At 34.6% G+C, this 18,971-nt stretch overlaps 1 protein-coding gene across 2 annotated transcripts; it reads right to left on the bottom strand.

Moving 5' to 3' along the window:
- Positions 1-7,276: 7,276 nt before the first annotated feature.
- On the bottom strand, positions 7,277-17,521 carry FYPP3 (flower-specific, phytochrome-associated protein phosphatase 3). Of its 2 annotated transcripts, none has more exons than XM_085669747.1 (10): positions 17,292-17,521; positions 16,823-16,969; positions 16,641-16,708; positions 16,348-16,405; positions 14,640-14,804; positions 14,509-14,559; positions 13,176-13,319; positions 13,000-13,095; positions 12,042-12,113; positions 7,277-7,486 (listed from the first exon to the last, which is right to left on the bottom strand). In XM_085669747.1, the coding sequence occupies exons 1-10, from the start codon at positions 17,370-17,372 to the stop codon at positions 7,403-7,405; spliced, it is 966 nt and encodes a 321-aa protein (XP_085525873.1). In that variant the 5' UTR covers positions 17,373-17,521; the 3' UTR covers positions 7,277-7,402. The 2 variants fall into 2 exon arrangements, with proteins under 2 accessions (XP_085525873.1, XP_027911429.1); XM_028055628.2 differs by having other exon boundaries at positions 14,694-14,804.
- Positions 17,522-18,971: the final 1,450 nt, after the last annotated feature.

Raw genomic sequence — 18,971 nt, 5'->3', positions numbered from 1 at the left:
AACTCGAGGGATGCCATTCCGAGCTCAACTCGAGGAATGCCACGTGCTTAACCCCTACCCAACTTAAGGGATACGTTCCGAGTTCAACTCAAGGAACACCAGCAAGCTGACCTTTAAGATATCCTAGAAGCCTTGTAGATCACGCACATCATAGCAAGCATAACACCAATCTGCTACAGCAAAATCGCCTGGCGGGGGACACATACCGCTAGGCACTACAACTTCCAGATTGCCTGGCGGGGGACACGTACCGTCAGTCGCTACACCAGTACTTGCACATTACTGATTTTAGTTCAGGTTCAAGCACACTTCACACAGGTTGCTCTCATTTGCTCTCATTCTAGAGTACCCCTAATGAAAAGCATTGCCATCTATAATGTTCTGGGCCTTATAGCATCTCACATGTGCATTCATCCCCTAGTCATATAGACCATCCCAAGCATGCTCAAACAAAATATAAGCAGCAACACTCTAACAATTTTAAGCACATGATCTTATGCACCGATGCAATTTAATATTGACACCCATGCCTTCACTAAACCAATTCTCCACATGTGACTAACCCAAAGGAACATTCAAATTGATAGAGACTTACCACATAACCCAATTATGCTTCATTAGAAGTTACTTGAACTAATCAAGGGCGTATTCATGTATTTTACAAACTCCAAAATCAGCAATATTAAGTAATGTATATCTCTAGCTACTGACATCCAAATCCAATCTCCACCGTTCAAAGTGAGAACCACATGTTATGGACCACCTGTCAAAATTTCACCTAAATCAGACGGTTAACGAACCGAAAAATGCATTTTTACAAAAACTGCGCGAACCAGAAAAATTGGTGGCGCCTAGTGCCCAGAATCAGAAGACTGGCGCCCGACGGGACTAAACCACCGCCTGGTGGGACTAAACCACCGCCCAGCGGTTACTGTTGCGTGAAAAGTATGAAAAACAACATTTTTCGTGAATCAAAACACCACGCACCTCTGATGTGGCGCCTGGCAGCCAATTGGGTGTCGCCAAGCGGTTGCTACAGTTCCAAGAACCCAGAAATTTCCTCAACACCTACGAACCTTATTCCAACCCCTACAATTCTGATTCCACTCGATTTACGATCCAATAGGCTGCCTTCACATGTTTATATTCATTATTCCTTCATAAGACTCCTCCGTATATGAAATTCCACTAACCTTACCACTTAATCTAGTGCGACTACGAAATCCCCAATTCATCAACCCACCAATTGATATTCATGCAATTTTCACCCAATCGAACCTTCAATTTTATATACTTCAGCGAATTCGAGCTTCCAATCATTTCCAAACAGTTGGCACTATCTTTTTCCCCCGAATAGAATCAACCCAAAAACCCCAAAACACTAAAATCGAGCCAAATTGACTCGCATCGCCTGGCGGGTGTTCATCACCGCCAGACGGTTCATCAAAAACCCAGAAAATTGGGTGTGCAATCACGTGTCGCCTGGCGGCGCAAGCCTTGCCGCCAGGCGGTTCCATCTCTGGAACCCCAAAATAACCCAGAAAAGGATGAGTCGCCTGGTGGTGGTTCATCACCCGCCAGGCAGTTTCTGGAAAATCCCAGAAACATGAAAATTACATGATATGGCAGGTTATATACATCCAATTTTTCATACATTTCATACCATTTAACAACACAAAATAAAAGTACGGTTGCAGCTCCTCTAACTTGGTCTCATTTGCTTAATTTGAATGTGAGATTCTTCTTCTTGGCCAAAAAATGTCTTCCATTAGTGCTCCCACATTCCAGTTCCAAACAGACTCTTAATTCTCTCAACACACTCTCAAATTCGCTCTCCTCTCACTATGTAACAATGGCAACCTTGCAAACCTTTCTTCTAACCTAAAATTGGCTTTTTAAGGGTGCCTTAATGCTAGGTTAATTACCAAAACGCAAATTTGGTTTAATGATGCTTGTAAATACCATTCAAGGACCATTATGGCTAATTCTCCAGCCTCTCTTGGCTGCCATTCAGTTAGGATTTTTTCTTGCCCTTTCACCTTCATGCCAAAGGAATTTTTGCAAAAAAGAAAGTTTAGTTTAAGTTCACCAAGGTTCAAACTCATCCCATGCCAATGTCAAATCAATGCATAACCATTTAACCAATTCATGTTTCATGATGATTAATATAATTCTATGATTATATTATCACTTAACATGATTAAGCATATTACTAAAAATACTAATAATTAAATAACACACAATTGGCATACTTAGGACTCAAACTCAAGTCCTCTCACACAATCAAAGTACTCTCAACTACTTGAGCTAGTATTTTTCCACATCACATCAATCACTATTAAATGCCATAAAAGCTTCCACGACCTGCATTTATTAATTAATTAATTATTTAATTAATTAAATTTCACGGGTCTTACAACACACATGTGGAGAATCATGTGCAAATAAGTGAGGCGTTATGTTAAATTTTTTGTACAAATACTGGACAATTCTATATTTACGAGACAACATGGGCCACAAAAATGACATTGCAGTCTTCATGAAGAACAAAAAAGTTTATTGGATTTAGTCTTAATGGGAAAAAAATGACAGCAAGAGTCACACACATGTGGGGAACCATGTGCAAATAAGTGGGGAGTTACGTTAAGATTTTTGTACAAATACTGGACAATTCTATATTTACGAGACAACATGGGCCACAAAAATGACATTGCAGTCTTCATGAAGAACAAAAAAGTTTATTGGATCTAGTCTTAATGGGAAAAAAATGACAACAAGAGTCACACACATGTGGGGAACCATGTGCAAATAAGTGGGGAGTTACGTTAAGATTTTTGTACAAATACTGGACAATTCTGTATTTATGAGACAACATGTTCAATGTATCTAAGATTGGTTATAAAAATCACATTTTAATCCTTATGAAAAACAAAATAATTTGTTCGACTCAGTCTTAACAATCATGTTATATGTACAAGTTAAAAATGTATACATTGAACATATTGTCTCATAATTACATAATTGTCCAGTATTTGTACAAAATCTTCAATGCAACTCCCCACTTTTTTGCACATAGCTCCCCACATTTGTGACTCCCGCTGTCATATTTTTTTTTTCCATTCAGATTGGATTCAACAAACTCTTTTTTTCTTCATGAAGACTGCAATGTCACTTTTTTGGTTCATATTATATACATTGAACATGTTGTCTCATACTTACATAATTGTCTAGTATTTGTATTAAAATCCCAACGCAACTCTCCACTTCTTTGCACATGGTTCCTCACATGTTTATGATTCCCTCTGTCATATTTCTTTTGTTAAGACGGGGTCCAACAGACTTTTTTGTTTTTCATGTAGACTGCAATGTTATTTTTGTGGTCCATATTAGGAACATTGAACATGTTGTTTCATAAATACATAATTGTCCAGTATTTGTACAAAAAACTCAACGTAACTCCATACTTATTTGCACATAGTTCCCCACATGTGTATGACTTCTACTGTTATATTTTTTTCGTTAAGATTGGGTCCAATGAAGCTTTATGTTCTTCATGAGGATTGCAATGTTATTTTTGTGGTTGACATTAGGTATATTGAAGTTGTTGTCTCATATTTACATGATTGTCTAGTATTTGTACAAAAACCTCAATGCACCTCCCTACTTATTTGCACATGGCTCCCCATATGTCAATGACTCTTGATGTCATATTTTTTTCATTAAGATTGGTTGTAACAGACTTTTAGTTCTTCATGAGGACTTCAATGTCATTTTATGGTTCACATTAGGTACATTGAACATGATGTCTCATACTTGCAGAACTGTCCAGTATTTGTACAAAAACTCCAACGCAACTCCCCACCTATTTGCACATAGATCCCCACAATGTGTGACTCCTGCTGTCATATTTTTTCCGTTAAGAGTGGTTTTAGTGTCGTCATCTTCAACTCAAAAAAAACCTAAATTCTAAATGATATCTACACCAACAACAACGATAGAATGGAAAAACCCTACAACTCACCCACAAAACAACCAACCACAAACATTTCAATCATGTATGGTATTTGAACGAAAATTAATCATTGACGATTGTGAGAATGAAACAAAGAACAAGTCAAAACGAACCACTACCTATCGTTGTTGAGAACCCAAACCTCAGACCCTACTTCTTTGTTCGATGACGTCGCGAGGCATTGCTTCTCTCTTCTCTCAAGTTGCAGTTCTCTCTGCCAAATGCGAAAACTATGGGTTCTCTTTGCTGAACCTCTTCCCCATCTTCTCCCACACGTGTTTCAGTTTAAAAAATAAATAAAACAAATTTTTAAATAAGAAAAATGATTGACACGTCACTATGTCAAAAGTAAGTTCAAAATATATGTCTAAATATCATTTCCGTTCTGATATTTGTTCATACTTTAATTCGCTAGATGAAGATGATTGTTTGTTTATGTATGAGAGATTGGGACACTCTTCTTTCTAGCTTACTTGATTATAACACTAGCTATGTTCTTCCTTAAAGCTTTTTAGTATCTATGAATCTTAAAACAATTTTGCATAATGGAGAGTCTCTCTCTCACTTTCTTCTTCTTTAAGAATGTTTTTATGTAGGCTTTATAACAGAGTCGTCATTGTGGGATAGTTGTTGCTTGTTGAGTAACTTCAACTCTTTTTATCATCTTTCCTTTTTGGTCATAATGATGAATACATTTAATGCACTTTATGCAAGGATAAATGTTCTTTCTTCATTTTTGTGAAAGTTTCAATAGTTAGATGTGTTCATATCGTTTTAAGGTAGTGTTCATTTCCTTAAATGAGCTTATGATGTTGTGTAATATGAATGAGACAATTATTCCAAAGTTGATAAAGTTTGCTTTAGTGAAAAAAAAAATGTTTTTAGCTCTTGTTTCAAGAGATATTATGATGTGTCTTATCTTTTGAACAACAATTTTTTTTTTTTGTTAGACAAAGATAGTAGATATTTCATGCAGTTATAGAGTAAATATATATACTTTTCCTGTGAAATAAGGTTAGCTCGCTTCTATAAATTTTATCCGTCATAGAGTTTTCTCGCTTCAGCATATGTAAATTAAGATTGTAGTGTTATATCATTTGTTAAACAGAACATTTATATCTTACATAATTTGTTGGTTCTTTAAATCATTATCTGTCAAACAAATATTCATCATGTTTGCTTTACAGTTTGTTATTATTAATACTTAATCATAATTATGAGACGTTGATTTTTTTTCTCTCTAATGATATGCTTTTAATTGATTGTTATGGTACATAATCCAAATATAATCTACTGTTGATATTGGTGTCCAAATTTAAAATTCAATTAACACAAACAAAAATCTCAAAAAAAATAATATAAAATGTGAAGTGCAATTTCTTGTGAATATGAATTTTAAATTTTATAGAATAAAAAAAACTAAAAAATATAAAAGATAAACTTTAACTTAATTTAGTATTATTAAAAAACGTTATGAATACAAATTATATAGTATAAATTTGTCTAACATAAAGTATAAGAGTTTGATTTGTCTTTTTATCGTGAATATTATTATTGAAATATTTTTATTAGAACGATAAATCACAGTACCCTTACTTCTTGCTAATAAAATAAAATAAAAATAAATGAGAAGAAAATAGTGGTTTAAAAGAATTGATAAGAGAAAAATGGATATATATATATATATATATATATATATATATATATATATATCTTGATTACCTTTGTCCCTAGATTGAAATTTTTTCATAGTAAGAAGTTTATTATTATCTTCAATTGAAAGTGAAAATGAATAGAAACAAAGGAAGTTGGACTTATAAAATTAATTTTTTTAATAGAAATGAAGAAAATACATTGTTGGAACTAAATTATAAATAGATAAATAAGAGTAATAAACCCAATGAGACATTACCTGTAAAAGATTAGATTGAAAAGAATCCTTGATAGTAGTGATTTGATGAACTATCTATCATCTGGATTCAACAAGATAGATGATTTCCTAATCTCATCCAATTTTGAAAAGACAGTTGCAGCATGCAATTAATCAATTATCTCATCCACTATAGGATGGGAAAACAATCCTTGATAGTAGTGTCATTAAGAGTTTTACAATCGGTGCAAACCCACAAAGATACCAGCTACCAATTTCTGGATTTTCTCCTTCTGGCAAAGGGGATACCTGTAAGGTTTAACCTTAACAGCAACCTTCAACCAAATGGAATGGAATGATCATGGGTTCTAGGGAGTGGTATACTTGAAGGAGTACTTTAAAAAGGGTACAGGTTCGATAGGTAATTTAAAAAACTTGGCTAGCCATGGCTGCAAAAAATCATTTGAGCAACCCAAAATCATCCCTTAAGAGCATTCAACAATAAAATGAAGAGCATCACTAGCAGAATAAACAACAACATTACTGGGATCAACTTGCTCAAGTATCTTAGTCACATTGTTAGGTCAGGTTGGTGGTATAGTGGGCAATAAAGGAGATAATGCTTGTTTGGAAACTGATCTAGTGTTTGTATTAGCACCAATCAATGCAGAAGATACAGGTGAAAATTAATATAAGTATTAGGATGCTCAACAATTAGGTATATTTCTCCTCATACAACCTAGCCAAGGCTACAGCTTTTGAGGTAATAATCAGAGACCAACCTGGAAGTTGCAATTTGAACAAATTGCCCATTGGAGAGTCGAAACATTGAGCTTCAAACGTGCGAGTAAGCTAGCACCACAATTTACCAGTTAAATGTTGCAGCATCTGAAACCATGTAACCACTTCTTTATCAAAATGAATGGTAACTATATCAACTTGCACTACACATCGGAAGTGTTATAGCAATTCAAGAACTTCTCAACTTTAAAAATCCACCCAAGAACTGGAGTGTGACCAAAAATTGAGGAAAACCAAGTGGAGTATCCTTGTCACGGACAACCGTCGAAGTGGTCGAACCACCATGTGGCTAAGAGTGATTTTGAATCAGAGAATCTAACTGCAATTGAAATTGATCCATATACACATACACGTAATCTACACTTGATTAGTATAATTAAGCTGCATTTACCCTGTCGCTCTAACAAATTAATCAATCGACACAACTTCTAACTTTGAGATTATACTTCATTTTATAAATGCCATAGCATTCTCAATCATGGGGGTAAGTGAAAACGAAAGAGTAGTTCATTTTTTACCTTCGGAACACAGATCATAGATGGTGATATAGTGGTATTTCCGATGCAACACATCGCACACAAGATTGTCAAATCTTATGCCAAAAATAAAGATCCATCTTTTTAGAAAAGCTCCACGATACAATACTATAAACGTCCAATCATAATAGTAAGGCACTTACTATATAATTTTACAATAAATTCAAGAAAAACGTCTTCAAGTTATAAGAAATATGGAACGCCTGTCCTGGGGCCTCTCATCTGATTGTTCTCCTCTGTTTCAGTGAAAAATTTAACTTCTCTCTCCTGTTTCAAGAAAAAAAAATGTAAGTCTATAAACAAAATGCTGTGAACTTGTAAGCAAGATGACAGCCACGAAATCAAAGCATCCTAACAAATGTTCCAACATTCAGATATCAGGCATGCTGCAAAATGTAATTTTCATCATGCCTGACGGGAATTCTATATAATTACAACCTTAATGACAAATAATAGCAGGAAGGATGTGATGTGAGGTTGACCTCTGGCAAGTACAATTACCACAAACACCACCAAAACACAAATGATAATTCAAAACTACGTTCCTTTTCTTATTTAGGGTCCCGAAGAAAGTATATTTTGCCAACCTGTTGGCTTTATTTAAACATAAGCTTCACTGCTTGATCCAAAACGCAATAGACACCCCCTAGGGAAGGGTTTATACCCCAAAAATACAGAACAGGAGATCATGCATTTTCACTAATCCAGAAAATGAAAAAAATAAATAAATAAACGCCATATTAAAGCTTTTTCTGTTAGAATAAATGACCTTTAATAGGTTTATTGTTAGGTGCTTTGTACTTTGTGTTGATCCTAGTTCCTAGAAATGTCTTCTAGAATTCTCTTATGTTCATTGTATATGAGGGTATCTAAGATATTAGAAATATGAAAGTCTTGAGAGGGGTTTAATCACTCTCTCAAACTCACTCTAAATCTTCTTCACTTTAATCTCAAGTTGGTATCAGAGCGGGTCGATCCCACTATGCCTGTCTTTGTAAAATCTCACTATTCTTCTGTCAACCATCGCCTGCCGCCGTCTTCTGTCGTCTACCGCCACAGTCCGTTGGATTTTTGACATCCAGTACCTGGGTTTGAGTCACCTCGAGGAGCACAATCCAACCCAAGTGGTTGCGCCTTCGTTCTCTGTCACACACGCCGCCACACGTCATTCGTCGTCGCTGCTACCCTAGGTGCATGAGTGTCACACACCACCATCCAGTTGTTGGATCTCCTCTAGACCACCTTCGTCTGGCTCACCAGAGCTCTGTGAGTCCATATTTGTCCTTCGTTTCTGGTTTCGCAGTCTTTTGGTGGGTCTCCTAGGGTTTTCCCTCCTAAAACCCTAATTTTCTCTCTTGAACCCTTGGTGATTTTCATTTTTATCTTCTCTACTGCTTTTCAAATAGTCCACTTGCTACTGCCCACTTATCATGTCTTCAGGGATTGTACCATCTTTTTCGAGCACTGCTCTGCTTCCATAACTTCCAAAAATTAGATGGAAAAAATTACTTTTCTTGGTTTGCATATGTGGAACTTTAGTTCCTTGGCCAAGGGTTTCATGATCATTTGGAAGGAGACGAAAGCTCAGTGCCACAGAATCAAATTCAACAATGGAAGAAAGCTGATTTCAGCTTTGTGCTCTACTTCAGCAATCGGTAGAGCCCAATATTTTAAATACACTAAGGACTTCCAAAACATGTAATTCCTTTTGGAAAAAGGCCCAAAATATAATTGCATATGATATTCAATGCTTCTATGATTCAGCAAATCAATTAGCTTCTTTAAAGCAATATGAAAATGACATCGTGACTTTTGTGGCTAAAGCTCAATAAGCAATTGAGGAATTAAAGATGTTTTTGGAAGTGGACTCCTTAGAAGAAATAAAAGCAAATTGGATAAGTATTACATGGTTATGATTCTCCAAGCAATGAATCCAGAATTTGATCATGTTCAAATTCTAACTAGTGAAGAAGTTCCTTCCAAGGAAAACCTAATAACACGCCTCCTTCATGTTCCATCTCTTAAAAATAGAAAATTTCAAGAGAATGTTGAATCTTCTGCCATGGTTTCATCTCGTGGAAAAGGGATCGTGGCACTAGAGGAAGGCGTGGTAGTAGAGGCCATCCTCAATGCACATATTCTAAAAGAATGGGCTACACTCAAGAGAAGTGTTATTCACTACATGGCTTTCCTGACAAGACAGCCAATATTTCAAAATCTGAAAGTTTTGAGCCAAAGTTTTGTAATGAAGAATATCGAAAATATTTATGGTTGAAATCCAACCGCCTAGCTCAATCATCTACAACTTCCAGTTTGTCAACAGCTAGCAATTCACAATCTATGGAGGGTCAAAATCCATGAATTATTGACTCAGGTGCATCTGATCATATTGTTGGTGATATCTATTTGTTCTCTTCTCTCTCCTTTCCTAAAACATCTCATTTCATAACCGTTGCCAATGGATATAAAGTGGCTTCCCAAGAAATTGGTCAAGTTTCTCTTTCTCCTTCTTTAAACTTAAAATCCATTCTTTTTGTTCCTAAGTGTCCCTTTAGTCTCATTTCTTTAAGTCAATTAACAAAATCATTAAATTGTTATGTAATGTTGATGCTAACTCTTGTCATACAAGAACGTGGTACGGGTCGGATGATTGGCGAAAGACATGAATGTAGAGGTCTTTACTACTTTGGCACTAGCTTATCTGTTTCTTGTGTTGCTTCATCTCCTAAATTGCTACATGATCGCTTAGGAAATCCTCATTTGTCAAAACTAAAGAAGATGGTTCCTGAACTTAATACAAACATTGTAATATTAATCATGTCAACTAGGAAAGCATGTGAGGTCTTCTTTTCCTAAACATTCTGAATCTAGATGTGATTCTACTTTTTCTATTATCCATTATGACATTTGGGAACCAAGTCGTGTGTCATCTTTTGGCTTTAGATATTTTGTTACTTTTATCGATGACTTTTCTAGATGTACCAGGGTTTATCTAATGAAAGATCATTTTGAGTTTCTATCAATTTCTATGTCTTTTTTTTAATGAAATCAAATCAATTTGGAAAAATAATCCAAATTTTGAGAAGCAATAATACTAAAGAATATTTTTCCTCTGAATTATCTAAACTCCTAAGTTTGCACGGTATTTTGCACCAGTCTACTTGCCCTCATATACCTCAGCAAAATGGTATAGCAGAAAGGAAAAATAGACATTTAGTTGAAACTGCTCGTACCTTATTGCTTGGTGCAAATATGCCTATTTATTATTAGGGAGATGCTATCCTAACCGCATGTTATCTTAATAACAGAATGTCTTCTTCTCTTGAAAATAAAGTTCTTTACTCCATTGTATCTCCAGAAGAACCCCTTTTCATATTACACCACGTGTTTTTGGTTGTGTATGTTTTGTCCATGATATGTCTCTAGGTTTGGATAAACTCTCGGCTAGAGCCACCAAATGTGTCTTCGTGGGCTCTCTCGTCTTCAGAAAAGATATCAGTGTTACTCACCCAAGACCAAGAAGTATTACATGACTGCAAATGTTACCTTTTTTGAACATTCTCCCTTCTTCCCTACGTCTACTCAAGATTCTAAATCTATTCAGAATGTTCTACCTATTCATTTAATTGAGTCTTCTACTCCTGTAATCCAAAATATCATTCATGATCCTACTGAACCAGTTCCACCACCTATTATTACCTATCAACACAGGAACCAAATGGCGAGCCCAATACCCCAAGGTGAGTCCTCTTCAGAAGGTCCTTCTCTTTCATCACCTGATACCACAACTCCTATTCATGATGACTTGAGTTGTCTTTGTATGAAGTTGAGTGTTATTCCACTCCAATCACTAAGCATATTTCTTCCAATCTTCTCTCATTTCTATACAAGTCATAGTTTACCCATCAATAATTTCGTCATTGTTTTATTTGATAGTATTGTAACACAATTTCTCAATTTAAGGTTCGGTATTGTGTGAATTTATATTTCAAGCATTCATCTATGACAAAATTTGAACAGCAAGCACAACAAAATATATGTAATTCTTCATCGTTTTAATAATTTTCCAATATAAATATTTTACAGGAATTTATATTTATTTTAAGTATAAACCCACTCACCACTTGATTGTTTACTCCATGTAAGAAAATCCAGGCACAAGCACAAGCACAAGTCCAAGGTTATAGAAAAAGGGACAATAAACTCAAATCCATAACCAGGGGAAGCACTAATACTGCTAAAAAAGAAGCACCTTTCAGTTGCCACCTCATCATGTATTCATATTTTAGACTCAGTAAAGCAGCAGCTTAAAGGAGACAATCCCCTATACCTTTTCTTCCTTAATGATCTCCATCTCACAATCCAATTACAAGCTTAGAGTGCAGTTCTCTGATTCTATCAGTACTTGATAGATACCAAAAAAAATCATTCAACATTATTATCATTTGGCACACCATCTGTGACTGACCATATCATATAACCATTAGTATTCAAACTGTATTGGACTCAACAGTTTATACCTCAACAAGTCATTCTCTGTGTGCTAAATAGCACCATTCAAATATTGAGAAAAAAAGTCCCCCACTAGAAAGAAGACCCATATCCTCCTACATCTCGCAAGTCATAAGTTCTTTAATGTGATGGTCATACAAGAATGAATCCTACTATTTGATTTATTAAGGAAAGAGGTGGTCGTTTAAAAGTTCTTCCTTGATACAAGATAAGCTATAAACAAAAGCCCCACAAACATCATAAGTCAGAATGATACAGCAACTGAGATAATCTGGAAAACATTTAATAAGAAAATTTTCAGTTGACTCACCATATTTTCATTGAAACTAAGAATAGAAGCTACATTTCCACAACGGTAACAGTAATTAGGTGCAGACCATACCTGCAAAATTAAAATGAATTACTCAATTGGTTTCATAAGTCTCAAATAAAACTGTAGTTTATATTTTTATGCGAAAGTTAAATTGATAGGAATTGGTTATTATGGGACATGTAAGTCCCATATCAAGTGGTATGGGATGCTCGGTGGAACATTTATTTGTTCAGTTATCTCCCCTTAATAGCTAGTTTTTGAAGATAGGTTCTGCAAGAGTTTGGAGACTTATCAATTGGTATTAAAGTCAGGTTGTTTGATGGGGATCAAGCAGTAAACATTGGGCCGGAAGAAAGGATTGACCAAGGAGCAGCCACAAAGCCCAAAGAGTGGATTGTTTACAAAAGAAAAGGGAAAAAATGAGCTGGCAAAAAAATTAGTTATAGAGAGAGAATAGAATCCCTTTTATTAAGGAGTACGAGAGTATGGGGAAGGGGGATGAGGATTGACGCATTATGGTTGGACCGAGTAGTTGTTACGCTACTTTGTAAGGAGTTGTTGCTCTGGGGTATTAGAAGGAAGTATCCTTTCTAGTGCATGTTCTTTTTGCCGATTTCAGCGATAAATAATAATATTCCCGTATCTATTCCACCTTTACCTAGTTCTTTCTATATATTATTTGATTGTGGCGGTCTGCATCATTGTTAGTGTTGACGTTAGGCGTCATTGAGTGAAGTGTTGTAGAGAGAAAACCACATCGAGTAGTATGAGATGCTTGATAGAGTTTTTAAGTGCCTGGTTGCTTCCTTAATATCTAGCTTTTGAGGGTTGTTACAACAATGTTTGGATACTTATCATAAAGACAAATCCTTGCTCGAGGTAATGGCACTACCCATCCCAATAGTTAATTAAAAGAATGAAAAATATTAAATTTTCAAAAGAAACAGATACGTACAGTTACAAGGCCTTTATCCTGGAACATATACTTGAGACCTTCTTGAACAAGTTGGTGTGCTCGACAAACAAGATCAAGATTGTTTATGTGATTGAACTGCATGAAAATAATGTAAAATTCCCACGTAATGTTCAACACTTCAATTCAATAAGTGATTCACTATTGAATTACATTACCTCAGAAGTGACACGGGATCCAAAAAGCCAACCAGCTCCACGGGGACTGACTGCCCATGTTTCAATATCTTCAGGATCACTCCACATCAGATCACAAAATGGCCCCTCATGAGGAATTTCACAATTCCTTTCAATGATCCTTATCTGTCAAATAGATAGTCATTGTTATATGCAAACCAATATATCTATACCTATATCTACATCCATCCATCCATCCAGTCATTGATCGGCTGGCTGTGTTGGTTGATTTGCTAATGCTGAATACTGACTATGTAAATGGCATTAAAATATATTTTGTATATTACAATGGGTTATAGGGGTTTTAAATGTTTTCTTCTATTGGGTAACCTTTTAAGCTTACTAATCTACCCAGGCACCACAAGTTCGTGTAGACCATTGACTTCGTCAACCTTGAAAATAATAGTAAATGAACACAACAACCTATGAAATGCCTGTTTATTATATTGCTGAAAAAGCAACTTCAATAATTTAGACAATTATTCATCAAGAATTATTTATCAGTACGGTTGAACATTAAACCCGACACCAAAATGAAATAAGAAACACCACAGTATTTCTAATTAAAACAAAAATAGATCACATTATTAATTGATTAGTAAACTGTAGGGAAAAGGGAACAAAAATGTATCCAACTCGATAAAGAAATACTAATTCGTTCAAATAGTAATATTTTTTTTTTTCTGAATAAACTGGAAAGCATGAGACCTAAGGAAGAATCAGCAAGCTAACTTAAAAGTTCAAATCCACTTTCGGTCCCCATAGTTTCACCAATGTGTAATTTTGACTTAAAAAATTTAGTAGCATAGTTGGTCCTCCAAGTTATCAGGATTGAGCATTTTTAGTCCAACATATTATATCATCTAATTACTAACAAAAAGTGTAACATATCTTTTGTGATAACAATAATAAAGCTTACAATCAAATGTTAACTAATATTGTTATCATTGATGGACATGTCAACATTTTGTTAGAAATTGAAAAACATGGTAGCAGTGGACTAGAATTGCTTAATTTTATAAAACTAAAGAACCAAATGTACAATTAAGCTTTTATAGGCACCAAAGTTGCACATTCACAAAATTATAAATTTGATTTAAGCCAAATCTAAATTAATACTGCACACTAGTAACAAGTCAAGAGGTAACTTACAAGAACATCACAACACATACGTGATCCCTAAATATCATGGATTCAAACACAGAAGATGATGATAGACATAATCACATAAACAATGTAACAAATTTAAATGAACCTTAAACTAAGACAATATTGAGCTTGACCAGCAACTGAGAGCGAAGGGTAGAGAGAGAACCTGATCAATTGTTCGGATGTCTGGAGAAAGGCCACCATGAACACAAAGCACCTGAGTCAACCAAAGCAAATAAAAGAATTATTTTTTTCTTCAAACAGAATTTGCAATGAAAAACCTGAAGCACTGCCTACATGTGCATTTGGAAAATAGAAGGACTCATGGAGAGAGAGTAAAAAGTGATTTACAGTTCCATCTATGATTGCAGAAAGTGTAAGATAGTCAAAGACATCTGTACAATATCGCCAAGCATTAGCATTTCCGTACTTCCTCTGGCATTCATCATAAAATCCATAGACCTAGTAAAACATAAAATTACAATATTAACATAAAATGGCATGATAGAATTCAACATTTATAATTTGAATCTTAGCACTTCCACAATTCGCACCTTATCTTTATGATCCATAAACAGAAATTCATAATTCTTCACATTTTTCACTACAGAAGAAGTTAAAAGGAAAAACTAGGATATAGCTCCCAAGTCCCTAAACCACTTGATGAATTAAACAATCAATGGAATCCTAATCCTTTGAACAGAACAAAATATCCCATCTTTATCAGTTACCTATCCCGTCCATACGGAACCTAATTACATAAGGTAGATAGATATTTAACATAAGATAATCCAGTATAATGGGCTCCCACCTAAGGGGGTCAGAGAAGGGTAGATGTACGCAGGCCTTCCAAGATCTGAACCTATCAAAGGCACAGGTTTAACAATGTGCTAAGGTTCATCCTCAGAAATAAAAATTGCAGACACAAGTCAAAGTATACTGAATAAACAAAACACCATTAGACATCATGGCTTGTTTGGTTTTAGAAAATGTTTTCTATTTATTTTGTATTTTCATTTTTTGAAAACAATTTTCATTTTCATAGTGTAAAGATTTAGAAAAATATCTGTAATCATGTTATATTTTCTGTTTTCTAAAATGAAAATTTTGAAGATGTCAGGTTTATACATTTTTAATAAATTAAAACTTTGCACGAAGTTCAAAAAAAATTGAATAAAGAGATATATTATATTTTTGTTAATGAATAATTGATAATTAGAAAAGATGAATTATTTGTACATGTATCCTTAATAATACTATATTCAAAGACTGTAATTTCTATATTAATTCCTATGAAAACAAAATTCGTATTAATTCCTATAATAATCTAACTTGAACTACACATTATTCTGAAAGGATGAAGTTAACATGAGTGATGCACTGATCCAAATCAGGTAACGGGTGAACAAAGACCACCAAGGCTAACTAGCATAGTTCAAATTTTTCCTTGCAGAAATCAGATTTCCACTTCACTTTTTCAATCCCGAACCTCAATCCAAGGAAAAGTAGATTCTGTATGCAAACCTAAAGAATCATCTCCTAACTTTCATCGCAATTTCGGAAAAGTCCTAGTTGGTAGACAATTCTAGAACAACTATTTCTTCTGAAGAAATTTCAAAAGGATCTAATTTAAAATTGCTAAAGATGACATGCAGTGAAGTCGTGCATAATCACATAACAAACACTACCTAAGGTTAGAATTGGCATAATTTAAAATGACATGGAGAAGAAAACTTCAAGAGCCCTCCTATTTTGTATTACTGTTTACTGAATATAAAATCCAACAAGTCTAGAGAGTGATTTATGTCATTGTTCTGGTAAACATGATAACATCAATGAACTAATCAAATAATAATTTAGAAAATCCCTAGTAAGATTCAAATTAGTATGTTAGAGTGAGATGGAGCAAAAACCTTTTCTTTTGCATAATCTGTTTTTTACTGCTTGCATAGAATAATTCATGCCGGGTACAAATAGACAAGCTTGTGATAGAATAGAAACATACCTGTGTTAGTTGTCTACTTTCATGGTTTCCACGTAGAAGGGTAATATTAGCTGGGTATCTATGAAGTTAAACAAAAATGAAAGATGAATAAATAAAAAGAAAAGAATTTATAAAATCACAATAATTCTAATTCTAATTTTTAATATTAGAGATCCAAACATGTTCACTAAATTACTACCATGACTCCAAGAAGAAGCAGAAAAAAATGTCCTTAAACATAAAGATAGTATAACCGCAAGCCATGTGACGTGAACAAGTTAAGGCAGATGGAAGCATACATGGAAACATCATACCTAGCTTTTAGAAGTAAAAGGATGGTGAATACTTCAAGACTATTGTAGCCCCTATCAACAAAGTCTCCCTGCCAGACATTCAATTCAGGGAAGATATACCACTTAAGAAAAGATATGTTGAAAAAATGGTTATCCAGTTCCAAAAGATAATCGTACTAGTACGTACATACATACATACATACCATAAAAATGTAATTTGTCTCCGGCACATGACCCCCAGTCTGGAAAAGTTTCATCAGATCATGAAACTGACCGTGAATATCACCACAAACCGTAACTGGGCTATTCACAGGCTGCACATTTGACTCCTCAATAAGGATCTCTTTAACCTGAACATGTGAACACTCACTCGTAAGTTCAATTTAAAACTTAAACTGAAAACTAAAGCTGCAACGAGGAACAGCAAAAGTTAATGGTAGAGCTAGCAGCAGAGTTAGACAAAGAACACAGCAATAGAAGTGCACAAAAAACACAAGCAGAGCGCAAACCGGGGGACAGACAGTGTCAGCCCTAAAGATCGTCTACGATGTATATTGGGTCTTCCGATATGAAAATTGGGTTATGAATGGAGGAAAAGAGCAGATATTTGATGCAATTGATTTGAAGATATGAAAGAGAAACCCTAAAAGGTGAAAGAGAGTGTGTACATACATATTCGCAAAGAAGTTGAAGCTCATCTTCAAGAAGATGCTGGCCATCCTTGACCTTGGAGATCCAGTGGTCCAAATCCATTTCACACTTTCTGGCTCCTCCTTCCGCTGCCAAACACACTGCTCCCACTTCCCTTCTCGCCGGTCAACAATAAACAACTTTTTAGGATCTTCTAATTTACTTCGTCTTTCCTACAGCAAATGAAATCCTCTGACCAATAACAAACCTCACCTGTTTTTTTTTATTTTATTATTATTATTATTATTATTGGAATAAAATTATAAAACTAATGGGAAAACAAGAGCCCCGATAAAAAATTTCGATGCAAAAGTTAGGAAGGTAAATTATCACACATTTAGGGTAAAATATGTGATCTGTAACACGAGAAGTTTTTCAATTTTCAAAAATTATGACTCCATTTTTGTTTTTGTATCACCAAAATATTTTTATAATAGAATATTAGGGTGCTCTAATTGTTTTACAGAATAATTACAAAATATATATAAAGTTCTTCTCCTATCTAAGAAAATGTTTCTTGAGATCTAAACCCAACATAATGCTTCTCATTTTCTTGTTCTTGCTTAGACTCAAGGCACCATGCTCAAATAGACTATTTGCAATGCTTGATTTGCTCCTTTAATTTTTGTATTGGGCTTATGTATGATTTGATACTTGCATAGAATGTACAACCACACACTGCTAGACTAAAATATTTTTAGCCTTAGATTAAACGAGGCTTCATTGATCACCGAGTCAACATTTTAAACATAATATAGGACATTGATACCAATCTGAGAATGAAAAGGTTAAATTAGGCAATTTATATTTCATCCATAATCATGTATTTAGTTGTGCCATACAAAAGATTTCTTCTATGTCTATTTTACCTTGTTTGAAAATAATCTTATTTGAATTTTAGCTTGGTTATGGTTCACTGAACTAACTCCCACCCACCTATCATACAAATTCCAAACTTGGGCTATTTTGCAACAAAAGAATAGGTGTGAGACATTTTCATTTTGTTCATTACATAAGTCAATAGAGATTTCTACCAATTTGAACTCCCCTGTTTATTAACTTATCCTTTGTAGGTACCTTATTCAACAACATTCTCCACCAAAAGTATAGTGGTGCATTGTGTAAAGCCTTCACATTCCAAAAACATTTGAACATTGTATTATTTTCCCTTGTTACATTGTGTTGCAACACGTTATATGTAGAACTAGCAGAAAATACTCCCGCTATAAGACCCGTAGAATTTAATTAATTAAATAAATAATTAATAAATACGGGAGGGGTAATAATTATGACATTAAATTATGGTTGGTATGATATGGAAAGGTGTTAGCTTATGTGGTTGAGAGCACTTTGATTGTGTGAAAGGACTTGGGTTCGAGTCCTATGCATGATACTTTTTATGTTATTATTATTATTTCAATCTATGAAAGCATGTTCTGTTATGATATGATGCTTGAATTGTGATGGTTAGCATGAAACATGATTGGTTGAAGTGGTTATGCATTTGAGTGGTAACAAATGGGTCATGGGTTCAAACCTTGGAAATGCTAAATGGAACTTATGCTTATTTTAATGTTTTGGGTAACCTAAAGTACTAGTTTAAAAGGAAAAAGTTGGAGTTTAGGCAAGGTTTTGGCAAGGCTGAACTTAGACTCAGAAAAA

This window comes from Vigna unguiculata, chromosome 2 (assembly GCF_037176805.1).
Source record: "Vigna unguiculata cultivar grain cowpea cultivar isolate G323 ecotype 2 chromosome 2, ASM3717680v1, whole genome shotgun sequence".
NCBI classification, from domain to species: domain Eukaryota; kingdom Viridiplantae; phylum Streptophyta; class Magnoliopsida; order Fabales; family Fabaceae; genus Vigna; species Vigna unguiculata.
Note: the sequence above shows the minus strand (reverse complement) of the source record. Positions and strands in the feature narration are given on the sequence as shown.

Bases quoted from the DNA above. Each gene is read 5' to 3' on its own strand.
- FYPP3 (XM_085669747.1), bottom strand. From the start codon at position 17,372: ATGGATTTGGACCACTGGATCTCCAAGGTCAAGGATGGCCAGCATCTT. The intron at 16,406-16,640 runs GTATGATGTTTC...TTAACTTCATAG, and splicing joins CTTTTACTTCTAAAAGCTAG to ATACCCAGCTAATATTACCC. The intron at 12,114-12,999 runs GTACGTATCTGT...TTAATTTTGCAG, and splicing joins AGGATAAAGGCCTTGTAACT to GTATGGTCTGCACCTAATTA.